General features: G+C 52.8%; 2 protein-coding genes across 2 annotated transcripts; both read right to left on the reverse strand.

The window, feature by feature from the left end:
- Positions 1-8,291: 8,291 nt before the first annotated feature.
- Positions 8,292-9,164, reverse strand: FOXL1 (forkhead box L1). The gene has a single exon (XM_053987406.1). The coding sequence runs from the start codon at positions 9,162-9,164 to the stop codon at positions 8,292-8,294; it is 873 nt and encodes a 290-aa protein (XP_053843381.1).
- Positions 9,165-15,304: 6,140 nt separating this feature from the next.
- Positions 15,305-17,979, reverse strand: FOXC2 (forkhead box C2). The gene has a single exon (XM_053987405.1). It carries the CDS (start codon positions 17,697-17,699, stop codon positions 16,224-16,226), a length of 1,476 nt encoding a protein of 491 aa, XP_053843380.1. The 5' UTR covers positions 17,700-17,979; the 3' UTR covers positions 15,305-16,223.
- Between the last annotated feature and the right edge of the window lie 668 nt (positions 17,980-18,647).

An 18,647-nucleotide genomic window follows, 5' to 3' on the forward strand; every position in this document is an offset into this window, starting at 1 on the left:
GTTATTGTTACTCAGAAATTATGTAGTGTCTAATCTGAAACCAGACACAACAACTGAGGGCTTCTCTTTGCCCTTTGCATAACAAACCAATTCTATTTAACAGTAAATACAGTTAAATGGGAATGAATCTGGTTTGTACAGAGAGACATTGCATGTTTATTAATAATCTTCATGTTTAGAGCAGTTCCAATTCTGAGCTGTAGCAATGTATAAAAACTTTTCTCTTGGCAGGGTTGAGTCACTGTGACTGACTTGGCTCTGCCACTCTTTTTGAACAACCATAATTACATCAGTTTCAAACTGGCTACATGAGCCTCAATTTGGAGCAAAGCAAAGATGGGCAAAATTGAGGGCAATTCTTTCAGATGTCATGGGCAAAGAGATTTATTCAGCCCTTAATGTGAGGAGTTTGGACAGATTTCTTTACCTTTTACCTCACTTTGAGGAAGAATTACTGGGGCTGCTTTTAAGTCACATCACTGGGTTTTGGGAGTTCTTGCTGTGAATGCTCAGCCCAAGGAAACCAGGGGTGCCTCACCTGCACTGCCAAGAACAGGTTGTAAGGAAAATAAAATCAGCCTCTTGGGCGAGCGTAGAGAGGACAGTTTAGGCAAAGGTTGCACTTTCTGCAAGTGAAATTTCACCTCCCCTAATTCCCAGATTTTACCCAGCTCCTCCGCATATAACCAAAGGGTGATTTCACCAAAGCTTGAGCCTCAGGGGGTTGGGAGTTCCAGCCCTCTGGCTGTGTGTCCTGGCAGATTCTGGAGATAATTCTGATGGCCAGCTCAGAGCAGGAATTGAGCTGTTGTGTGATGAGTGTTGATGGAGGTGAATCTAGACAAAATGCCCTGCCCAGCTTTGCGTGAGTAAGGATGGAAAGAGATCCCTGGGAACCAGAACCCTCACCTTTCGTGTCTGGGGATGTGATTATGAAATGCTCATAATCATCAGCCAGCTCCTGCCAGGAGCTGCGGGTCCATACTGCCCTCAGAACTCAGATCCTGTGCTGGAAATGAGGGAGTGCTTCTGGTGAGCTCAGAAAACCCAGTTTGAGGCTCTTGTTCCCATGGTGTGGCTGATCCTCACCGCCTGCTCCTTCAGGGGGGTCTCCACTCCTGTGGAGCTGTTAATGAGACAGGGCCCAAAAGGAGAGAGATCACAGGATCATGGAATGGTTTGGGTTGGAAGGGACCTTAAAAATCATCTCCTTCCAGCCCTGCCATGGCAGGGACACCTTCCACTATCCCAGGGTGCTCCAAGTCCCATCCATCCTGGCCTTGGACATTTCCAGGGATCCAGGGGCAACCACCTGTGCCAGGGCCTCTCAAAGAATAATTTCTCCCTAGTGTCCAACCCAAGCCTTTTCACTGTGAAGCCGTTCCCCCTTGTCCTGTCACTCCAGTTCCTGATGAAGAATCCCACTCCAGCTTCCTCATAGCCTTTTCAGATACTGGGAGGTGCTGTGAGATCTCCACACAATTTTCTCTTCTCCAAGCTGAGCAGTCCCAGCTTTCTCAGCCTGTCCTCACAGAGGAGGTGCTTTTGTCCCCTCACCAACTTTGCGGCCTCATCTGGACTTTTCCCAACAGCTCCATGTTCTTGTGTTGGGGGCACCAGAACAGGATGCCAGGTGGGATGTCACAAGAGCAGAGCAGAGGAGCAGAATCCCCTCCCCTGGCCTCTTCTCAGATTGGTTTCCAGGTGGAACAGGGGAGGGCAGCGCTGGAACTCTCCCCCGTTTAATTTTCTGCAGGACAACCACGACCACCAAATCCAACCCTGCACAGCTCAGGCGTACAGAGAAAGGCACAACGAGAAGTGAGAGAAAGTAGAAGAGATGACAAAACACAACTTTTCCTGTTTTACCTGTTTACCTTTAGGGAGGTGGATGCTTTCTGGTGCCCAGTCATCACTTCTGGGTGGGTTTCTGCTGTGCTGAGGGAAGGGTGCAGCAGCAGCTGGGACACGTGGCAGGACAGCACCAGCTTTTGCAGGGGATGAAGAGCTCCTTACACACTGTGAGATCCCAAATCCATCACGTGGAGCCTAATGAGGGGGCTGAGCCAGGCCAAATACAACTGTTTAACAGTTTATTTTAACCATCCAATGAGAGAGAAACAACTTAAAAGGATTCATGCTGCCAACAATCTTTTCCTTTTTTTTTTTTTTTTTTCTCTTCTTCCCCTCCTTGCATGGCATTTGTTAGAAATCAGGATTTTTCTTAACTAAATGTCTTGTGGTCTCCTTAGCTTTGTTTCTTAACAGGGTTGTCTTTATGTTAGTTTTCTTTGGCTTCCCAATAGAAGAGTAACAGATTTCTTTTGAAGTTTTTATTGATGAATGAGCTCCTATAAATAACTCTCTGTGGCAGCAGCTTGATCTCAGAGTTTACTCTGGAATAATAGTAGCAATGGGAATGGAGGAAATTTATGGCAGCATGACATGAAATAGTTTAATGGGCTTCATACTGTTTAACTTAATCTTTACAGATGTAAAAACAGAAATACAATTATTGTAACAACTATTATTACATATTGCTCTTCTAAGGAAAACAGAAACTCAGTAAGCAATTGGGGATAGGTAGTGAAGAATTAGAGGGTCCAGCTCACCATGGATTTGGGAATTACTGGGTTGGGCCAGTGGATTTGCAAAGCCTCATCTGGAGAGCTCTGGGAAGGATGGGTCTGCAGGTGGGATTTGGCACTGGCGTGGAAAGCTGAGGCACGGGATGTAGGTGCTGGAAGCTGCTAAAACCAGGGGAAGTGGTGGAGCTCTGACTTTGGAAGGAAAAGAAATCAGCCCTGTGTTTTATCCCTCATCCCACCTGTGTGCTTGGGGAGGAGCTGATCCCAATCCCACCAAAGGCAATGGGGGGGGTTTTGGACACATCCCCTGTGCCCTGCAGCCCCGCGAGGGGCACAGCTGGAATCCTCCCACTTCAGGAGCAGAAACACTCCACTCACAGCACCCAAAGGATGGGAAGGATGGAAGGAGATGATGAAAGAGAATTTAACTGTTTATCACATGTCTGCTCATCATGGGTATAAAAGAGAATTTAACTGTTTATCACATGTCTGCTCATCATGGGTTTGCTCAGGTCCCTCAGACAACGTCACTTGAGGCAAAGGTGACCCAGCTTCTTTAAGCTGTGGAAGCTTAGGAAAGTGAAAAGGAAAATCATAAAATTTTCTGTCTAAATGTCCAACCCAGAGGCCAGCTGGCATTTCACCCAGCCCAGCATCCAGCTGGGGGATGTTTGAACCAATGTGCAAGAGGCGGGTGTAAAACCCAGTGTAAGAATTACCAGGAAAGGTCACAAGACCTAATCCAAACCTGAGATTTGGCTCGTGGCCAAGCCCAGCTCCATTTGCTTCTCGGTGCTTCGCAAAGAGCTTGGGTAAATATTGAAACATGTTGGTGCTCTGCGCAATTTCTGTTAAAAAAAAAAAAAAAAAGCTGACAGCTTTTGTTTCCTCCTTCAGGGAGCATTATTTGAAACAAAACTGCAGCGAAAATGATCAGCATTGTGCGTTTCCAACTGTCTGTTCAGTGGGAAATTCGTGTCCTCCACGGCGCTTTCCAACCCACGGAAATCGCCCGTGCGAGAAAGAGCTCGCAAATTCTCCCTCGATTTCCAAAAATGTGGGAAAGTTTATTTATTTCTCCATGCATTCCTGATTCGCAATGTGCTCTCTAAAAATGTCGCTAAGATTTAGGCTAACCGAGCTCATGCTAAATTTAGCAACTATATTTTAAATAAACATTCTTTACGCTTTGCTGAGCCGGCTTTGAAGCTGGCTTAAAACAAATCGTGTTCGCATGAACATGAGCAATGTTTGACTTTGGCCTAAGAGAACATCTGAATAAGTAATAATGTATTATTCGTTATAATCCGAAAATGAGATCTTAGAGGTCTCATTCAGTCAATTTAGGAGAGATTCCTGTTAGGGATAGCGAATCAGGCCTGGATTATTTCTGGAAGGGCCCGTTCTGTTCTAGCTGACCACACAAAACTTCCTTCTGGTGTCTTGTTAGACACTGGAGCTGCGAGGCTCAGTGAAATCAGCTGTGACTTAGCACGCACTGCATTTGAGGAATCTGGCCCATTTGAAAGCACTTAATGATTTGTCTGGATAAAGCACTAAAAATATACTGTGGGGAGCAATTATGCAACGTCCAGACTGATGGATTGCATAACCTCATAGACCTTTTCCATCTGTAACCTCTCTCATTCTGTGATCTTGTCTTCTTGGTCTTTCACTTCAAATCAAATATGTGATCTGTGTAATATCCTGAATGCTGTCTCCCAGGAGATCTCTTCTCTGGGTGTGTGGGGCCATGAATCAAGTGAGGAAGCAGATCCTTCTTCCCTTTTTTGCTTCAGGAATTGGCTGCTCCTCACACCAGCCTTAGGAGCAGTCAACAGGAAGCCAGTAGGGTTTGGTGTGGAAAGGGATGGTCCCTCCTTTGTGTGTTTTCTGTGGTAAAGAATGGAAAGAGAATTCACTTTTAAAATTAGGGAAGGAGAAGATGCTACAAAGTCCCTCAGATTTATGTCACCTTGGAATCAGGCACACCTTGAGTGACAAACCCTGAAAGTGGCTCCTGCTCATGCATAAATACTTGATTATATTTTATATGTGCGACGGGACCAACTTTAGGAGAACACACACTGAGCCTATTTAAAGACTGGAAGCCCCATTTATGAGGAATTAAACTCCAGAATGATTTTAATATGCCCAATTTTCAGTTCCCCTCACAGGAAACTCACGTTTGGAGCAAAGCCCTTCTGGGAACCAAACAACTTCTCTGTGAGCCTCTCCCACTCTGTGATCTCCCTGCTCCTAGGAGTTAAAATTGGCTGCAGAGCTCTGGAGATGAGAAACCTTGCTGGGTTGGGAGAGGTCATTCCTCTGCAGAGGAAGGGGAAGGCATCTCCATCGCCCACACAGGCCCTGTGCTGTTTATTCTGCATCCTGGGCTACTTCCACTTCTCCCCAGTATTCCAGACTGGTGTTTATAGCCTGCCCTGAGAGGTTGGGCAAGCCAGGAAGAGGAAGATTCCAGGGATGAGTGAAGTGCTGGGTGGCAGTTCTGTGCTTGGCATCTGCTTTTGTGGCTTGTGAAGCAGGTGTGAAACCATTGGCACCCATTCCTTGCAGCTTCTCAGGTCCTTGATGTTTCCCTTTGCTGCACAGCACCAAAATTCACGTGGATGTGGAGAGGATCAAAAGATGCTCAGCCCCCATCCAAAGGGCAGGAATTGGTGAGCTGACTGCACGCTCATTGCTCTGCTGTTGTTTTTACTGTGTGTTTTTATTTTATGTTTTTACTGTATGTTTTTATTGTACCATGACTTCTCCCCTCTCTATAAACAGATGACGTGCAGAAGCCGTGTGTGGTTACTCATCCAGCCTGCTGGCAATAAGACCCTTTTTCTTGGTGTTCATCCCCTTGTTACAGCACTGGCCTGATCCCAATTAATTCCAAATTGCCCCTCAGAACTGCTCACCGGGTTCTGAGCTCATTGGAGTTAGTGTCACTTTTGTGCAGGGCATGTGAAGTTTACTAATTTCACTCCCTCAAGCGAGACCAAAATCAAGCTCAGTGAGGCTTTTAAAGGCTGCAGCTGTACTTGGTCCCACTCCACTCCACCAAAACAGAAATAAGATCAAATGTCAAAGCAAAGCTTCGCAAAGAAACAAATTCCCATTGCGTAGAAAAAGCTGGGTTTCCAAAAAAAAAAAAAAAAAAAAAAAAAAAAAAAAAAAAAAAAAAGTGTCTCTGATAAAAATATACATCGTGTACATTAAACTGAGACTCACTTTTTTCCACCAGTAAAAAACTGCTCTTGTGCAGAAAGGGCTTGGACAGGGAGAGGTTCCACATGTGTGAGTAGGAAAGGAAGAAAAGCCCTGTTTGCAGGTCCAAAAAGGTATTTTGGGGGCTGGAATAGGAGCTGAGAGGTGACACAACTGGGGGTCACAGCTGGAGGCCAGGTTAGGAGAAAGGGAGACAGAGGAGCTGAAGACACAGATTAAAAGTGATGACTGAGAGCATAAATATCCAATTTGGGGGGTGAAACCTTTCCATGGGCCGGGCTGTGGGGACACCAGGGATGTGGGGACACCTTCCCTGTGGGAAGGGCCTGATGGAAACCCATCACACGAGCCCTGGGAGGCAGCATCAACCTCCCAACCCCACCCTGAGCCCAGATCACCACACAGGGCGTGCAGGGAGGGTCTGAGGTCTCTGCTGGGCTCATTTTCCTCCCCCTGCAGCTTCCTGTGGGTGATGTCCCCTCGCAGACCCCAAAGGGGCCGGTGAGGTCAGTGCCAGCTTGGAATGGAACCTCCTGGCCAGGTGACCCCTTCTGTACCTGGCACCTGTCCCTAATGCCACACAGGAGTGGCACTGCAGGGCAGGGGTGGCACACAGGGAGCTTTAACCCTCTCAGCACTCACCCAGCCCTGGGAATTATGGTGGGGACTGAGCAGCGACACCTTCACAACCTCTTGCAAGTGTTTCTTCGTTTTCTAATTCAGTGCCAGAACTTTAAACAGTGGCCTCAATAGATATTCAAGCAGCAGCTGTCAGAAATAGGAAGCTAAGAAGGGATTTTATTAAAACAAAGTCTATCTTGCAAATCTGATTTTAAAAAATAAAATATATTTTTTTATTCTCTTTTTTTCACATTGAGAAGCTCCAGCTCAACCTATCCAGGGATTTGCCTATGAGCATCCTTTTTTTGCCGGGGGGGAAGCTAAATAACAATTCTCATGCTTTGGAGATTTTCTGTCCTTCCCCACGAGCTCTTTGCCTTGGGCTGAAATGAGCAACCCTGGTCCAAACACCAAGGAACTGATGCCAACCTTCCTCTGCAAAAACTGAACCAAAACTCACCTGAAATCCCCCCACTTCCAATACCCTGGGGCTCATTTAAGATCAAGCTTTGCTTTTGAGACTGGGTGGGATGAAAGAAGGGGGAGAGAAGGAGGAACAATCATTTGGGGAAAGATTTCATCAGTTTCAAGGAACAGGCAATTTCCCTTTTTGAAGCTTCTCCCATCTTTTTGTGGCCCATCATGTCAGCACCAGGATATTTGCAGCAGGCCCCTCTCCTCCATCCTCCAGCACAAGCCAGGGGGTGTTCCACATCACACCAGCCACAATCCTGAACAAAAATACCTTTATTGGATATAGGTTTGGTTTCATAATGAAAATTGAGAATATATATATTTTTTTCCCAAAAGGGCATTTATCCACGAATATACAAAAAGCCTCTATTTATGGCAAACAAACAAAAATACAAAATATTCCTGATTTGTTGCAATGTGTCAGGATTCTTCCTTCTTTACAAAAAACAAGAAAACTCTAGAAACATAGCTGATGTCTCTCCTTTTTTTTTTTTTTTTTTTTTTTTTTTTTTCTGGTATTTGTCCTGGCCTCCACAACCCTGCCTCAGTCTTTTTTGGTCAGAAGCAACCAATCCCAGTAAGAGATGGAACAAGACAAAACTCCGTGTTTGCTCATCTATCCCCTTTTTTTTTTTTTTTTTTTGGCCGCATCCGTGAGCAGAAACTCTGTGGGGATACTCCAAATCCCCAGTGCTGAGCAGGAAACCAGTTCCACACCATGCTGGATCAAAGCAAGCAGGAATATTCAGGATGAGCCTGGATTGCTCGGTGTGCCATGAGCTCAGCTCCAGTTTCCCACTGGGAGGATTGGGCCAGTGGGGGAATAGCAGGAATTATGATGTGTCTGTAGGTATTCACGGCAAAATTACCGGTATTATTAATGCCTGTGGGCATTGATGGCAAAACAAAACTCAGCCTCCTCCCCCCGGGATGGGGCTTGGCTTTCAAAGGAAAAATAAAAGAAGAAAACAGAGACCTGGAGGGCCCGAGGGAAACCTGGTCTGAGGAACCTGAGGGATGCAAAGACTAAAGGTGCAGAGCAAACCCCACGGGGCTTGGGGCCAGCGTGGGCATTCCCCCGGTGCTGCCTCTACCTCCACCGCCCTCGGGAGAACAAAGCCGCTTTACCTTCCACAGTCGCTCTGGCAGGGGGTGGGAGGCACCCGCACAAGAGAGTCCGCAGCGAGACGCGCCTTGAAAATGCCCTGAAATCCTGAGTCACCTTTAAAACATCGCTTGGGAGGGGGCTTTTTTTTTTTTTTTAGGTCTTTACCCGCGTGGTGAGGTCGGAGTCCGATCTCCCCCTCCCACGGCGCCCCCCGGAGCAGCGCTCGGGGCGGGGGGGGATGGGGGGCGTTAATTGCGGGGCAGCTACTGGAAATTAAACACCGCCTCGGAGAAGTGCAGAGGGAAGCAGGAGAGGAAGGGGATGCCGATGTGGTAAAGCCTCCCGTGCACCTGGGAGTCGAGCATGAGGGACGCGTTGAGGGCCGGCCCGAAGGCGCCGCTGGCCACCAGCGAGCCGCCGAGGCAGCCGGCGGGGCTCTCCCGGGCCGCCTTTGGGGCTGCCCCGGGGGGCGGCGGCCGCAGCCCCTGCGCCAGGATGCTCTCGATGCTGAAGCTGCGGCCCCGGGGGCCGCTCTTGTGCGGCGGGGCGGCAGCGGGGGGCAGCGGGGCCGGCCCCCCGGGGGAAGCCGCTGTCCCCCCGCCCGGCCGCGGGACCCCCGCGTCCCCCGGCGCTGCGGCCGCGCTGCCCTTGGCCCGCTTGGGCTCGACGGGGCGAGCGGGCGGCCCCGGCTGCTCGCCACTTTTGGCGTCCGGCGGGGCCGCGGCTTTGGGCTTCCTCTTCCTGCGGCGGTAGTTGCCGTTCTCGAACATGTCCAGGCACCGCGGGTCCAGGGTCCAGTAGCTGCCCTTGCCGGGCCGGCCCTTCTCGCGGGGCACCTTGACGAAGCAGTCGTTGAGCGAGAGGTTGTGGCGGATGCTGTTCTGCCAGCCCTGCTTGTTGTCGTGGTAGAAGGGGAAGCGGTCCATGATGAACTGGTAGATGCCGCTCAGGGTCACCTTCTGCTCCGGAGCCTCTTTGATGGCCATGGCGATGAGGGCGATGTAGCTGTAGGGGGGTTTCTGAGGGGGGTCCTGCCGGGACATCGCCCCCCCGGCGGTGAAGCCGAGCGCGGCGGGCAGGTAAACCATGGACGGGCTGCCCAGGGGGGAGAGGTGGCTGCCGTAGATGTGGCTCATCGCCGGCGGGCTCGCAGCTCCGCGTCTTCCCCCTCGGAGCCGAGCGAAGGGACGGGGCAGGGCAGGAACGTGGGACGAGTCCACCGGGGAGCTGTTTGTGCGAGCTCAGCTCCCAGCCCTGCCCGAAGGAGCTCGCTCTGCCTCTGTCCCTGCTTCATAGCTCTTTAAAAAAAAAAAAAAAAAAAAAAAAAAAAAGGGAGGAAAAAAAAAAAGTTAAATAATTGTTGTAAGTTTGCTATTATATGTTGACTTAGCGCTGGAAAATAAATTGTCTCTGATAAACAGTCGTTTGTGTTCTCAGCCCACCCACATTAATTAAAATTTCATTGCTACAAAACTCCGAGCTCTCTCCACGTGTCTCGCTGGTACCAGCCAATGGTCTCCGGGTTATTCCTTCATTTGTTTATAGAATTAGTCTGTTGATAAGTCTGCCCACCCAAGTCGAATCAAGCTGTGTTTATTTGGAAAAATTTCCGGGCACCCAATATATAAACGCACTGATCTGATGTTTGAAATATCACGTCCACCCTTTGACGCTGTAAGCACACACAGCAGAGCAGGATGTTCACTGCTGGAGCTGGGGAGCAGCGGGCAGGGATCCCCGCGGCAAAACTGGGGCGTTCAACAACACAAAAATTAAAAAAAAAAAAAAAAAATAATTGAAGGAAGAGAAAGGGGTGGATGAGGGGAGGAGGCAGAGCTGCGATGGCGAGGAAGGAAAAGGGAAGGGGGATCAGGTGTGGAGGGGTCCTTGGCACCTCCCGCTGCAGGGACCCGGGTTTGCACCCCGAGGGGACCCCCGGGGACGGGCGAAGGGGGACCCCCGGTGCAGCCCCGCTCGCAGCCCGAGCTGCGCCGGGGGAGACTGAAGCAAGAGGGGAATTTGGCAGGCCCGGGGAGGAGGGTCAGTATTTGTGAATGCGGGCCTGTTGCTTTATATTATGTACTTTCCTGTTTATAACAAGGAGGGGGATTATAACAACTTTACAAGTGCACACAGCTGGCCGGTGCTTACATTAGGAATTTGTGATGCTCTTTTTCTGTATAAACGTCCAGGTTTGGGGCTGTGTTTTCTGTTGTCGGATTTTATTTTTTTTTTAATTTACTGACGTAACAGCTTTAATCCGAGGCCCCGAGGGATTCCGATGCACTTGGAGGTGTCGCCTCTGTCGCCAGTCCCCCCGCGGGTTTAGACCTGCGGGACCCCCTGTTCTGTGGAGTATCTTTTCTCCGAGGGAGGGAAAAAAAGGCCTGAGGGGGATCCTTTTCTCCTTCAAAGGGAAATATCCCAACAGCGCAGCTCCCACGGGGCTGCTGGGATTTTTACCTGGCAGGGGAGGAGGTAAAAGCCGAGCTCCGGGTGTCCCCCCAGCACCACCCGGCCCTGGCGATGCCATCCCCGGATTTCCCTGCAAATTCCCCTTCACCCGTGGGGTTTCTGGCCCAGTGTCGCTCCCCTGTCTGGAGAAGGATTTTCATCGCCGGGGTAAAACCCAGCGCGATGCTGTGGAGCTCCGGATGGGTCCTGAAACCGCCAGGAGAGCCTGGGAAACGCAGCCGGGGTGCGCAGGGAGGCGGCTTCTCGGGCGGGGGTGTGGGGTTCTCCCCTCTCACTGGCTGGGCCCACGCGTGGGAGGGGAACTCACCCCTCTAACACCGCCCTCGCCCGTAATTCCGCGTTCCTCCCGCGCCCTGCGCACCCCCTTCGCCCCCCGGGAGCCGCAGCACCAAAAGCGCAATAAAGACCCAAATAAATAATAAAAAAAAAAAAAGATGGGCTGAAAAAAAAGATGGGTGAAAGGAGGGATCTGGGGGCTCCCCGCCTGTCGACACTGGGGAGCAGCACGCCCGGGCAGCCTCCCCGCCCCTGGAGCATCCTCGCCGGGGAGGGATGGAGCAGAGCGCGGCTGCTCTGAGCCGCCCGGCGCATCCTCAGAGCGGCCGGCCGAGGGTCTTCCCCCCTCACCCTCCTCCTCTGCCCGCCTCGGGGAGTCCCCCGCTCCTTGAGACACTCCAGGCACGGATTAGTAAAACAATAAATACTCGCGTGTACGGCGGGAGACACTCACAGGGCTCCCGCTCTCTCCCCGAGCTCCCTCCCCCAGGAAAATTCTTGCTTCCTCCCTTTTTTTTCCCCTCTTGGCGGTGGGAAATCCTTGGAGGCGGGGATGCGGCTTTTCTCTGCGTTCCTTCTCCCCCGCTCATGTGCTGCGTGTTATCCCTGTTATCCCTTTCCTGCCGCCGGCATCGCTGGAGCTCTTTAGCTGCGTTATCCGCACGGGATCGGCCTCCGAGAGGCTCCGACGGCTGCGGGGAAGCGACAGAGGGGGGTTCTCATTGATGTTGTCGGTACCGTCGCTCTTTCCCTAAACAGAAAAAAAAAAACAAAAACAAAAACCAAACCAAAACAAAAATAAACAAACAACGCGGAGCAGGCGAAGGAGGCGCTCCTGGATGGGTTTCCCCTCCTCTCCAGCTGACGAGCCCCTTTTAAAGCAGCAGCGAGGAGAGGTCCCGGGCGGAGCCCCCGGCGGGAGCAGGGCGCAAATGAGCTCTCCCCATTGCTGCTGCATCCCGGGAAACGGGGGAAGAAAGGGTGCAGATCAGAGATTCCCAATCCTGCTGCATCCCAGTCTTGGGGGGAAAGAAGGGGTGTGAATTAGAGCTCCCCTTTCCTGATCCATCCCGGGAAATGGGGAAGAAAGGGTGCAAATCTGAGATTCCCAATCCTGCTGCATCCCAGTCTTTGGGGGGAAGAAGGGGTGTGAATTAAAGCTCCCCTTTCCTGATCCATCCCGGGAAATGGGGAAAAAGGGGTGTGAATCAGTGTTCACCATTCCTGATCTATCCCGGGATGGGGGGAGCAAGCCAAAAATCAGAGCTGCCCCCTCCTTCTGCATCCCAATCTTGGGAGCAAGAAGGGCTGTACATCAGTGATCCCCAATCCTGCTCAGTCCTGCCCGGGGGAAACGGGGATGTAAATCAGAGCTCCCCGTTCCTGCAGCACTCCAGGATGTGGGGAACAGGGCAAAAAAACCGTGCTCCCCTCTCCTGCTGCATCCCGGCCTGGAGGGGAGCGGGAATGTAAATCCATGTTCCCCATTCCTGCTGCATCCCAGCCTGGAGGGGAGCGGGAATGTAAATCCATGTTCCCCATTCCTGCTGCATCCCAACCTAAAGGAGAGCAGGAATGTGAATCAGAGCTCCCCGTTCCCGGCCTGGAGGGGAGCGGGAATGTGAATTTGAGCTCCCCGCTCCTGCTGCATCCCGGCCGGGCTCCTCAGGAATGAGCTCCCGGCCGGAGCTGCCCGCCCCTCGCCCCTGGCCGAGCACGGCGCTGCCCGGATGCCGGTACTGCCCCGGGATCAGGGATGTATTTCCTTCTCTCCCGGCCTTTCAGTGCCGGCTATGGATTTTCTGCGAAGTCCCTTCGGAAATGACAGAAGAGCTCATGGCCTTCCCCAAAAACCGCTCAGGCAGCGCAGTCCCACGAAGTCTGGGGAAGGTGGGATTGATTGGGAGGGACGAGACAGCTCGTGCTGGGCTGTGCGGAGGCCTGGGGGGATTCCTGAAGGGAATGCGTTTCACCCGGGCCCTGGAGCACCAGGGAAACGCTCCCTTGACTGGGCTACGGGCACGAGATGAAAACCGCTGGCTCTTCTCCCCAAGACCGAAACTGTCTGGGGTTTTGGACAGGTTTGTAAACCCGGTGGTGAATGGTAATGCAAGAAAAAAAAAATTAGGAAACCCATCCACCATCCTTATCCTCGTCCCGGAGCCACCCTAAGCCCCAGCCGGGGGCTACCGGCCACGCAGCACCATCAGCCAGTCCCCCGGGGCCAAGCCTGGCCCCCCTGACCTGCGGGGAGAGGGGCTTCGGGGGGGTTTTGCTGCTCCTTCAGGGGGCTGCAAGCCAAATCTGGTCATGGCTGCCTTCAAAAGTTACCCTGGGCCTTCCTCTTTCCTTCCCCTCTGCTCCGGCCAGGCTGGAGTCACCTGTCGCGACAGACTCCGATGGCGGTGCCGAGCTCCCTATGGCAGCTTTTAAACAGAGTCACCAAAGGATCCTCTCGCCTCTCCTGCGACACCAGCCCACCCCAAAATGCTCCCCTGCGACACCAGCCCACCCCAAAAATGCTCCCGTGCGACACCAGCCCACCCCAAAAGTCTCTCCTGCGACACCAGCCCACCCCAAAATGTTCCCCTGCGACAGCAGCCCATCCCAAAGGGCTCTCCTGCGACACCAGCCCACCCCAAAAGTCTCTCCTGCGACACCAGCCCACCCCAAAGGGCTCTCCTGCGACACCAGCCCACCCCAAAGGGCTCCCCATGGGGTGTTCGGGGTGACTGGGGACGGGCGCCAGGGACAGGAGGGGACACAGCAGAGGGACGGTGCTCGCAGCCCCGCGGGAGCGCTCCCGAGGGACGGGGAGAGGGGAGAGGGGACGGGAGCGGCGCCGATCCCGTGCGGGAGCGTCCTGCCGGGGCCGGTGGGGAAAGAAACACCAAAAAAAAAAAGGAGTTTTTTGGGGGAAAGGGGATGCCAGGAACTGTCCAGCAGCAGCGCAAGGGGGAGGTTACAGAGCCCTGGGGGTGTCCCTGATCCCGGTCCCGCATCCCATCCCCGCCTGAGGAAAAGGGTCCCCAAATTCCCAGCGCCCTGGTGGGAAGATGTGGGAGCGATGCCGGGATTTCTCGACGCGCGTGGGAAAACCCACAGCAGGCACCTGACTTCAGCCATCTCCCCCCACAGCGACCCCGGGATGCGCGCAGGAAAAAAAAATCCCACGGGAAAACGATCTGGGCCGGGGAAGAATTCTTTCCCAATTCATATTCCCCCCCTTCCCCCACCTTTTCCTCTTATTTATTTTCTTTTCATTATTTTGCTCCCTTTATTTCCCTATTTTTTAATCCTTTACACTCTGTATTTTCACTTACTAAGAGAGCACTTTGACATTTATTTCATTAAAAAGTAATAAAAAAGAAAAAAATATGAAATTAAATAAAAAACACCCTCTGAGAGCCAGGAAAAACGGCAGGGAGTTGTTTTTTTTTTTACAAGAATGTTCCTTAAAATACAGATCAAGTGAGGTTCAGACATTTTTTTCTCATTTAAATCGAGAGTTTCGGTGCTTTTTGCCAGCTTTCAAGCGCAGGCGAAATTTAACCGGTCAAAACCAATTTAGATCATCGATTTCAACAGCCTGACGTGGGTATAACCAGTCCCGAACCCCCCCCAAAAAAATGTTTTGAGGGGCCCTGGGGGCTGCGGGCGGTGGGATGGGGCACGGTTGGGATTTTTCCCCTGGAAATGCTGGATGGATGTGATTTTACAGCTGGGAAAGGAGCCTGGCTCCGGACAGCTGGGTTTGAAAAGTTCCAAAGACCTCCTAAACTCTGCTTCAGGCTTTGCCGGCATTCCCAGGCTTTCAGGATTGCTAAATCCGGCGTTTCTCCCAGGATTAAAGCCGCTTGAACAGGTTAGAGGATAATTTGGGAAAAGCCAGAATATCTGGCAGTGCCCGGCCTTGCGAGCAGGAGCTTCAAGAGATGAAGAGAAACTAAAACCAACCAATTCTTCAACCAAGAGAGGATTTCAAAACTGAAATGATTCTCGAGTGAACTTTCCACCTTTCTAAGACTCCGCAGCGAGGCCGGGTTGAAATGATCGCTCTCAGGCACTCGGGGTTCCTTTCAAGAAAACCAAATAAATAAATGAAATGGATTTTTAGGGGGGGTTGTTTTCTGCCCTGGAAAGAGGCGGCTCCGGGCCCCGCGCAAGGACGGGGCGAGAGGAGCAGAAATTCCCCTCCCTGCACCTCCTGTTTTCCTGTTTTCCCCATCGCAGGCCTGGGAAAACTCCCGAAATTTCACGCTGGCAGGGATTTAGGATCGAGGGGGCTCAGCCCCGCCGTGGTTTTCCTTCCTCCCCTCCCCAGTTGTACAATTCCAGCTCTTCACGTGAATTCAACCTTTTCTCCAAGAAAGAAACCTCAGAAACCTTCAGGAAAAATATTTTTTTTTGTTGTTGTTTTAAAAACAACCACTGCCACGTTTTCTGCGTGAAAGAAGGAAAAAAAAAACCAAACAAAACCTGTAAAAAAAACCCAGTTTATACACAGAGAAGCGCCAGACTTGGAGCAGAAAAAACCAGCATGGATTTATTTTAAGGTAAGTACAACAATTAGGACCACATCAGACAAACGAACTTTGAAGCAGGTTAAAGCAAATAGTCCTTAGGAATGGTAAAGGTGAAATCTATTATACAAAACATCACACGTCGTAAATAATAATAAAAAAGTATCAGATACTTTGTCTATTTTTTTTTCCTTAAAAAAAAAAAAATCCACCAGCAAAAAATAAATTATTTCCTCGTCTTGCGAAAAGAACAGCTCTAAAACGAAAGAAAATCTATTGCATAATTGTACACAGAAGAAGAAGAAATCACTTGTCATTAATTTGGAAGTTAGGAACCGTTGGGCGAGACAAAAATAATCCAGTGAACTCAACTTTAAATATTATATTAATGGCTCTGAAAAATCAGCCTGATTAGAAATCCACATATTTTTTACAGCACAACAGAGAACTCAAAAAATACCCAGGACATATATTTATATATATATTTATAAACTTTTTTTTTTTCCTTTTAAAACGTATAAATGGTCACTGCGATATTGGTCCATAACTTATTTTTCTGAGACCCCCTATACTTTAGCATATAAAATTTGCCACTTTTAGATAGACATATATATATATATAAAATTTTTTTAACCTTTTTCTTTTCTTTCTTTTTTTTTGGTTGTTTTTTTTTTTTTTCTTTTTCAAATGAAGAGATCCCTCTTTTTTTTTTCAAGTAATATGTACTTGTCCGGAATTTAAGGAGGCCCAAAACCGGGGCTTTTGGGGGATCTTCAAACTCTGTGGCCGCAAAGTCCACGGGGAAGCTGTCAGATTTATTTTTATTGCCGTGGGTTTATTTCTCCCGATTTTTTTTTTTAATAATTATTATTAATAATAATTTTTTTTTTTTTATGAGCCTAAGCTGGGGGTGGCGGCTACTCAGTACTTAGTGCAGTCGTAGGAGTAGGGGGCGGCGTGGCGGTATAGGGAGGGCGCGGATCTGTAGGGGATCTGACAGGCGGAGTTGCTGCTCACCTGGTGCTCGCTCAGCGCCGCGCTCTCCATCCCCAGCCGGTGCGACGTGAACATTTCCCGCACGTTGGGAAAAGTCTGCTGCTGAGAGCCGAAAGTGTGCCCGGGCAGGTGGCTCAGCTCAGCGCCGTGGTTCAGGTACCAGGAAGCCGCGGGCTGTCCCCCCGCCGCCCCTCCGCCGCCGCCGCCGCCTCCGCCGTGGGGATGCCCGGTGCCCAGCGCTCCGTCCTGCCCCGCGGGCAAGCTCAGCGTGCCCAGGGGCGACGGGGCGCCCGTGGGATGCTCGGCCAGCCCGTCCTCCAGCGGAGCGCACATGTGGGCCGGCCTGTCGCCGCTGTAGAGGCTCATGGCCCGCATGCTGCAGTGGTAGCTCCCACTAGTGTCCAGCGCCTGGCTGCACGCCGCGCTGTAGCCCGACGGTTGCCCCGCGGGGTAGCCCAGCGCCAGCCCGCCGCCCGTCCTGCCCGAGGCGGCACTCACCGGGCTCAGCTCGCCCGCGGGGGAAGTCCGCAGGGTCATGATGCTCTCCACGCTGAAGCCCGGCAGCCCGTTGCCGGCCGGGTGATGCTCGGGCAGCGACGCGTCCGGCGAGGCGGCGGCGGGGGGCGAGGCGGCGCTGCGGGGGCTGTCCCGCAGGGCCCCGCCGCTGGCCGGGCTCAGCGTCTCCACCTTGGTGATCACGGGCAGCTCGGGAGACGCCGTCTCGCTCTTGATCACCACCTTCTTCTCGGAGGCCGGCGCCGAGGCGGAGGAAGAGGAAGAGGAGGAGGAGGCTTCCTTGGGGAGGTCGGCGCCGGGCAGCCCGGGGGGCTTGGGCTGCTCCTTCAGCAGCCGCTCCCGGGCCTCCTCCTTCTCCTTGGAGACATCCTTCTTCTTGAAGCGTCTCCGGCGGCGCAGGAAGCTGCCGTTCTCGAACATGTTGTAGGAGTCGGGGTCCAGGGTCCAGTAGCTGCCCTTGCCCGGCTTCTTGTCGTCGCGGGGCACCTTGACGAAACACTCGTTGAGCGAGAGGTTGTGGCGGATGCTGTTCTGCCAGCCCTGCTTGTTCTCTCGGTAGAAAGGGAAGCGGTCCATGATGAACTGGTAAATCCCATTGAGCGTGATCTTCTTGTCGGGGGCGTTCTGGATGGCCATGGTGATGAGGGCGATGTAGCTGTACGGTGGCTTCACCAGGTCCTTGGGGGCGGTGGGTTGGTGCGGGTGGTAGGGGCCGTAGGAGCGCCCCATGCCCGCCGCGTACTGCTCGGCGTGGCCCGAATAGACGCTCATGGGGTTGCCCATGCCGCCGTACGTCCCGGCAGCCCGGTAGTAGTTCTGCTCGCTTAAATACGGCACCACTCCCAAAGCGTTGGGGTCCGAGACGGAGTAGCGAGCCTGCATCATGGAGAGGGGCTTCCCGCGGCCGGGGAGGAGAGGAGGAAGAGGAGGACGGTGGAAGGGCCTCACCCCCGTCCGGGACCTCTCCGCGGAGAAGGGAGAGAGGGAGAGAGCGGGAGAGAAAGAGAGAGAGAGTCTCGGAGCCGAGCTAAATCCCAGCGTGTCCTCTAGCAGCGGCACCGCAGCGGCATCCTCCGGGTCGCCGGGGGCAGGGTGGTCTCTGGCGGCCTCTCCCTCCCTCTGTATGACTGTGATTCTGGTACACACGCCTACGGGCCCGCGGCGGCGGCGGGCGCTGCTGCGGGGAGCTGGGCTAGGGGGTGGTGGCCTGTTCTCGCAGGAAAAGGGAATTAAAAAAAAAAAAATTAAAAAAAAAAAAAAAAAAAAGAAGAAGAACAAAAAAAAAAAAAAACCTTGGAAAAAAAAAATTTTTAAAAAGAAGAAAAAGCAGCCTTGCGGAAAACCCAGTCCTTGTCACAAGAGCGGCCCGAAGCGTTCCGGAGCCCCCGGAGGGGTGCGGGAGCCGCCGAGCTCCCTCCCGGCCGCGCCGCGCAGCTTCAAAACTCGCCCCGCGCCGCCGCCGCGCTTTTACTCCCCGCCGGCCCCGCCCCGCGCCGCGGCCGCCAGCCAATGGGAGCGCGCGGCGCCGCGGCCGCAGCCAATGGGAGCGCGGGACGCGGCGGCGCTGGCGGGCGGCCCCCGCGCGCTCCCGGGCCGCGCTCCCCCGGCCCCTCCGCCCCCTCCGCGGGGCTCGGCGCTCCGGCCCCAAAGAAACGGCCCCGAGCCGGCCGGGGGCATCTGCCCGCTGCCCCGCGGGGGCTGACGGCGGGGTTTGCAAGCGCTTCTCGCACGCAGGTTGATGGCGGGCACGGTGGGAGCGGTGGCAGCGCGCCGGTCGCGCCGCAGCGCCCGGTGTCGCGGTGTCGCGGTGTCGCCGCGTCCCGGTGCCCGGCG

Source organism: Vidua macroura, chromosome 11 (genome assembly GCF_024509145.1).
Source record: "Vidua macroura isolate BioBank_ID:100142 chromosome 11, ASM2450914v1, whole genome shotgun sequence".
Lineage (NCBI taxonomy): Eukaryota > Metazoa > Chordata > Aves > Passeriformes > Viduidae > Vidua > Vidua macroura.

What these genes read in the sequence shown, in the direction of transcription:
- FOXL1 (XM_053987406.1), bottom strand. Translation starts at nt 9,164, where the DNA reads ATGAGCCACATCTACGGCAGCCACCTCTCCCCCCTGGGCAGCCCGTCC.
- FOXC2 (XM_053987405.1), bottom strand. Translation starts at nt 17,699, where the DNA reads ATGATGCAGGCTCGCTACTCCGTCTCGGACCCCAACGCTTTGGGAGTG.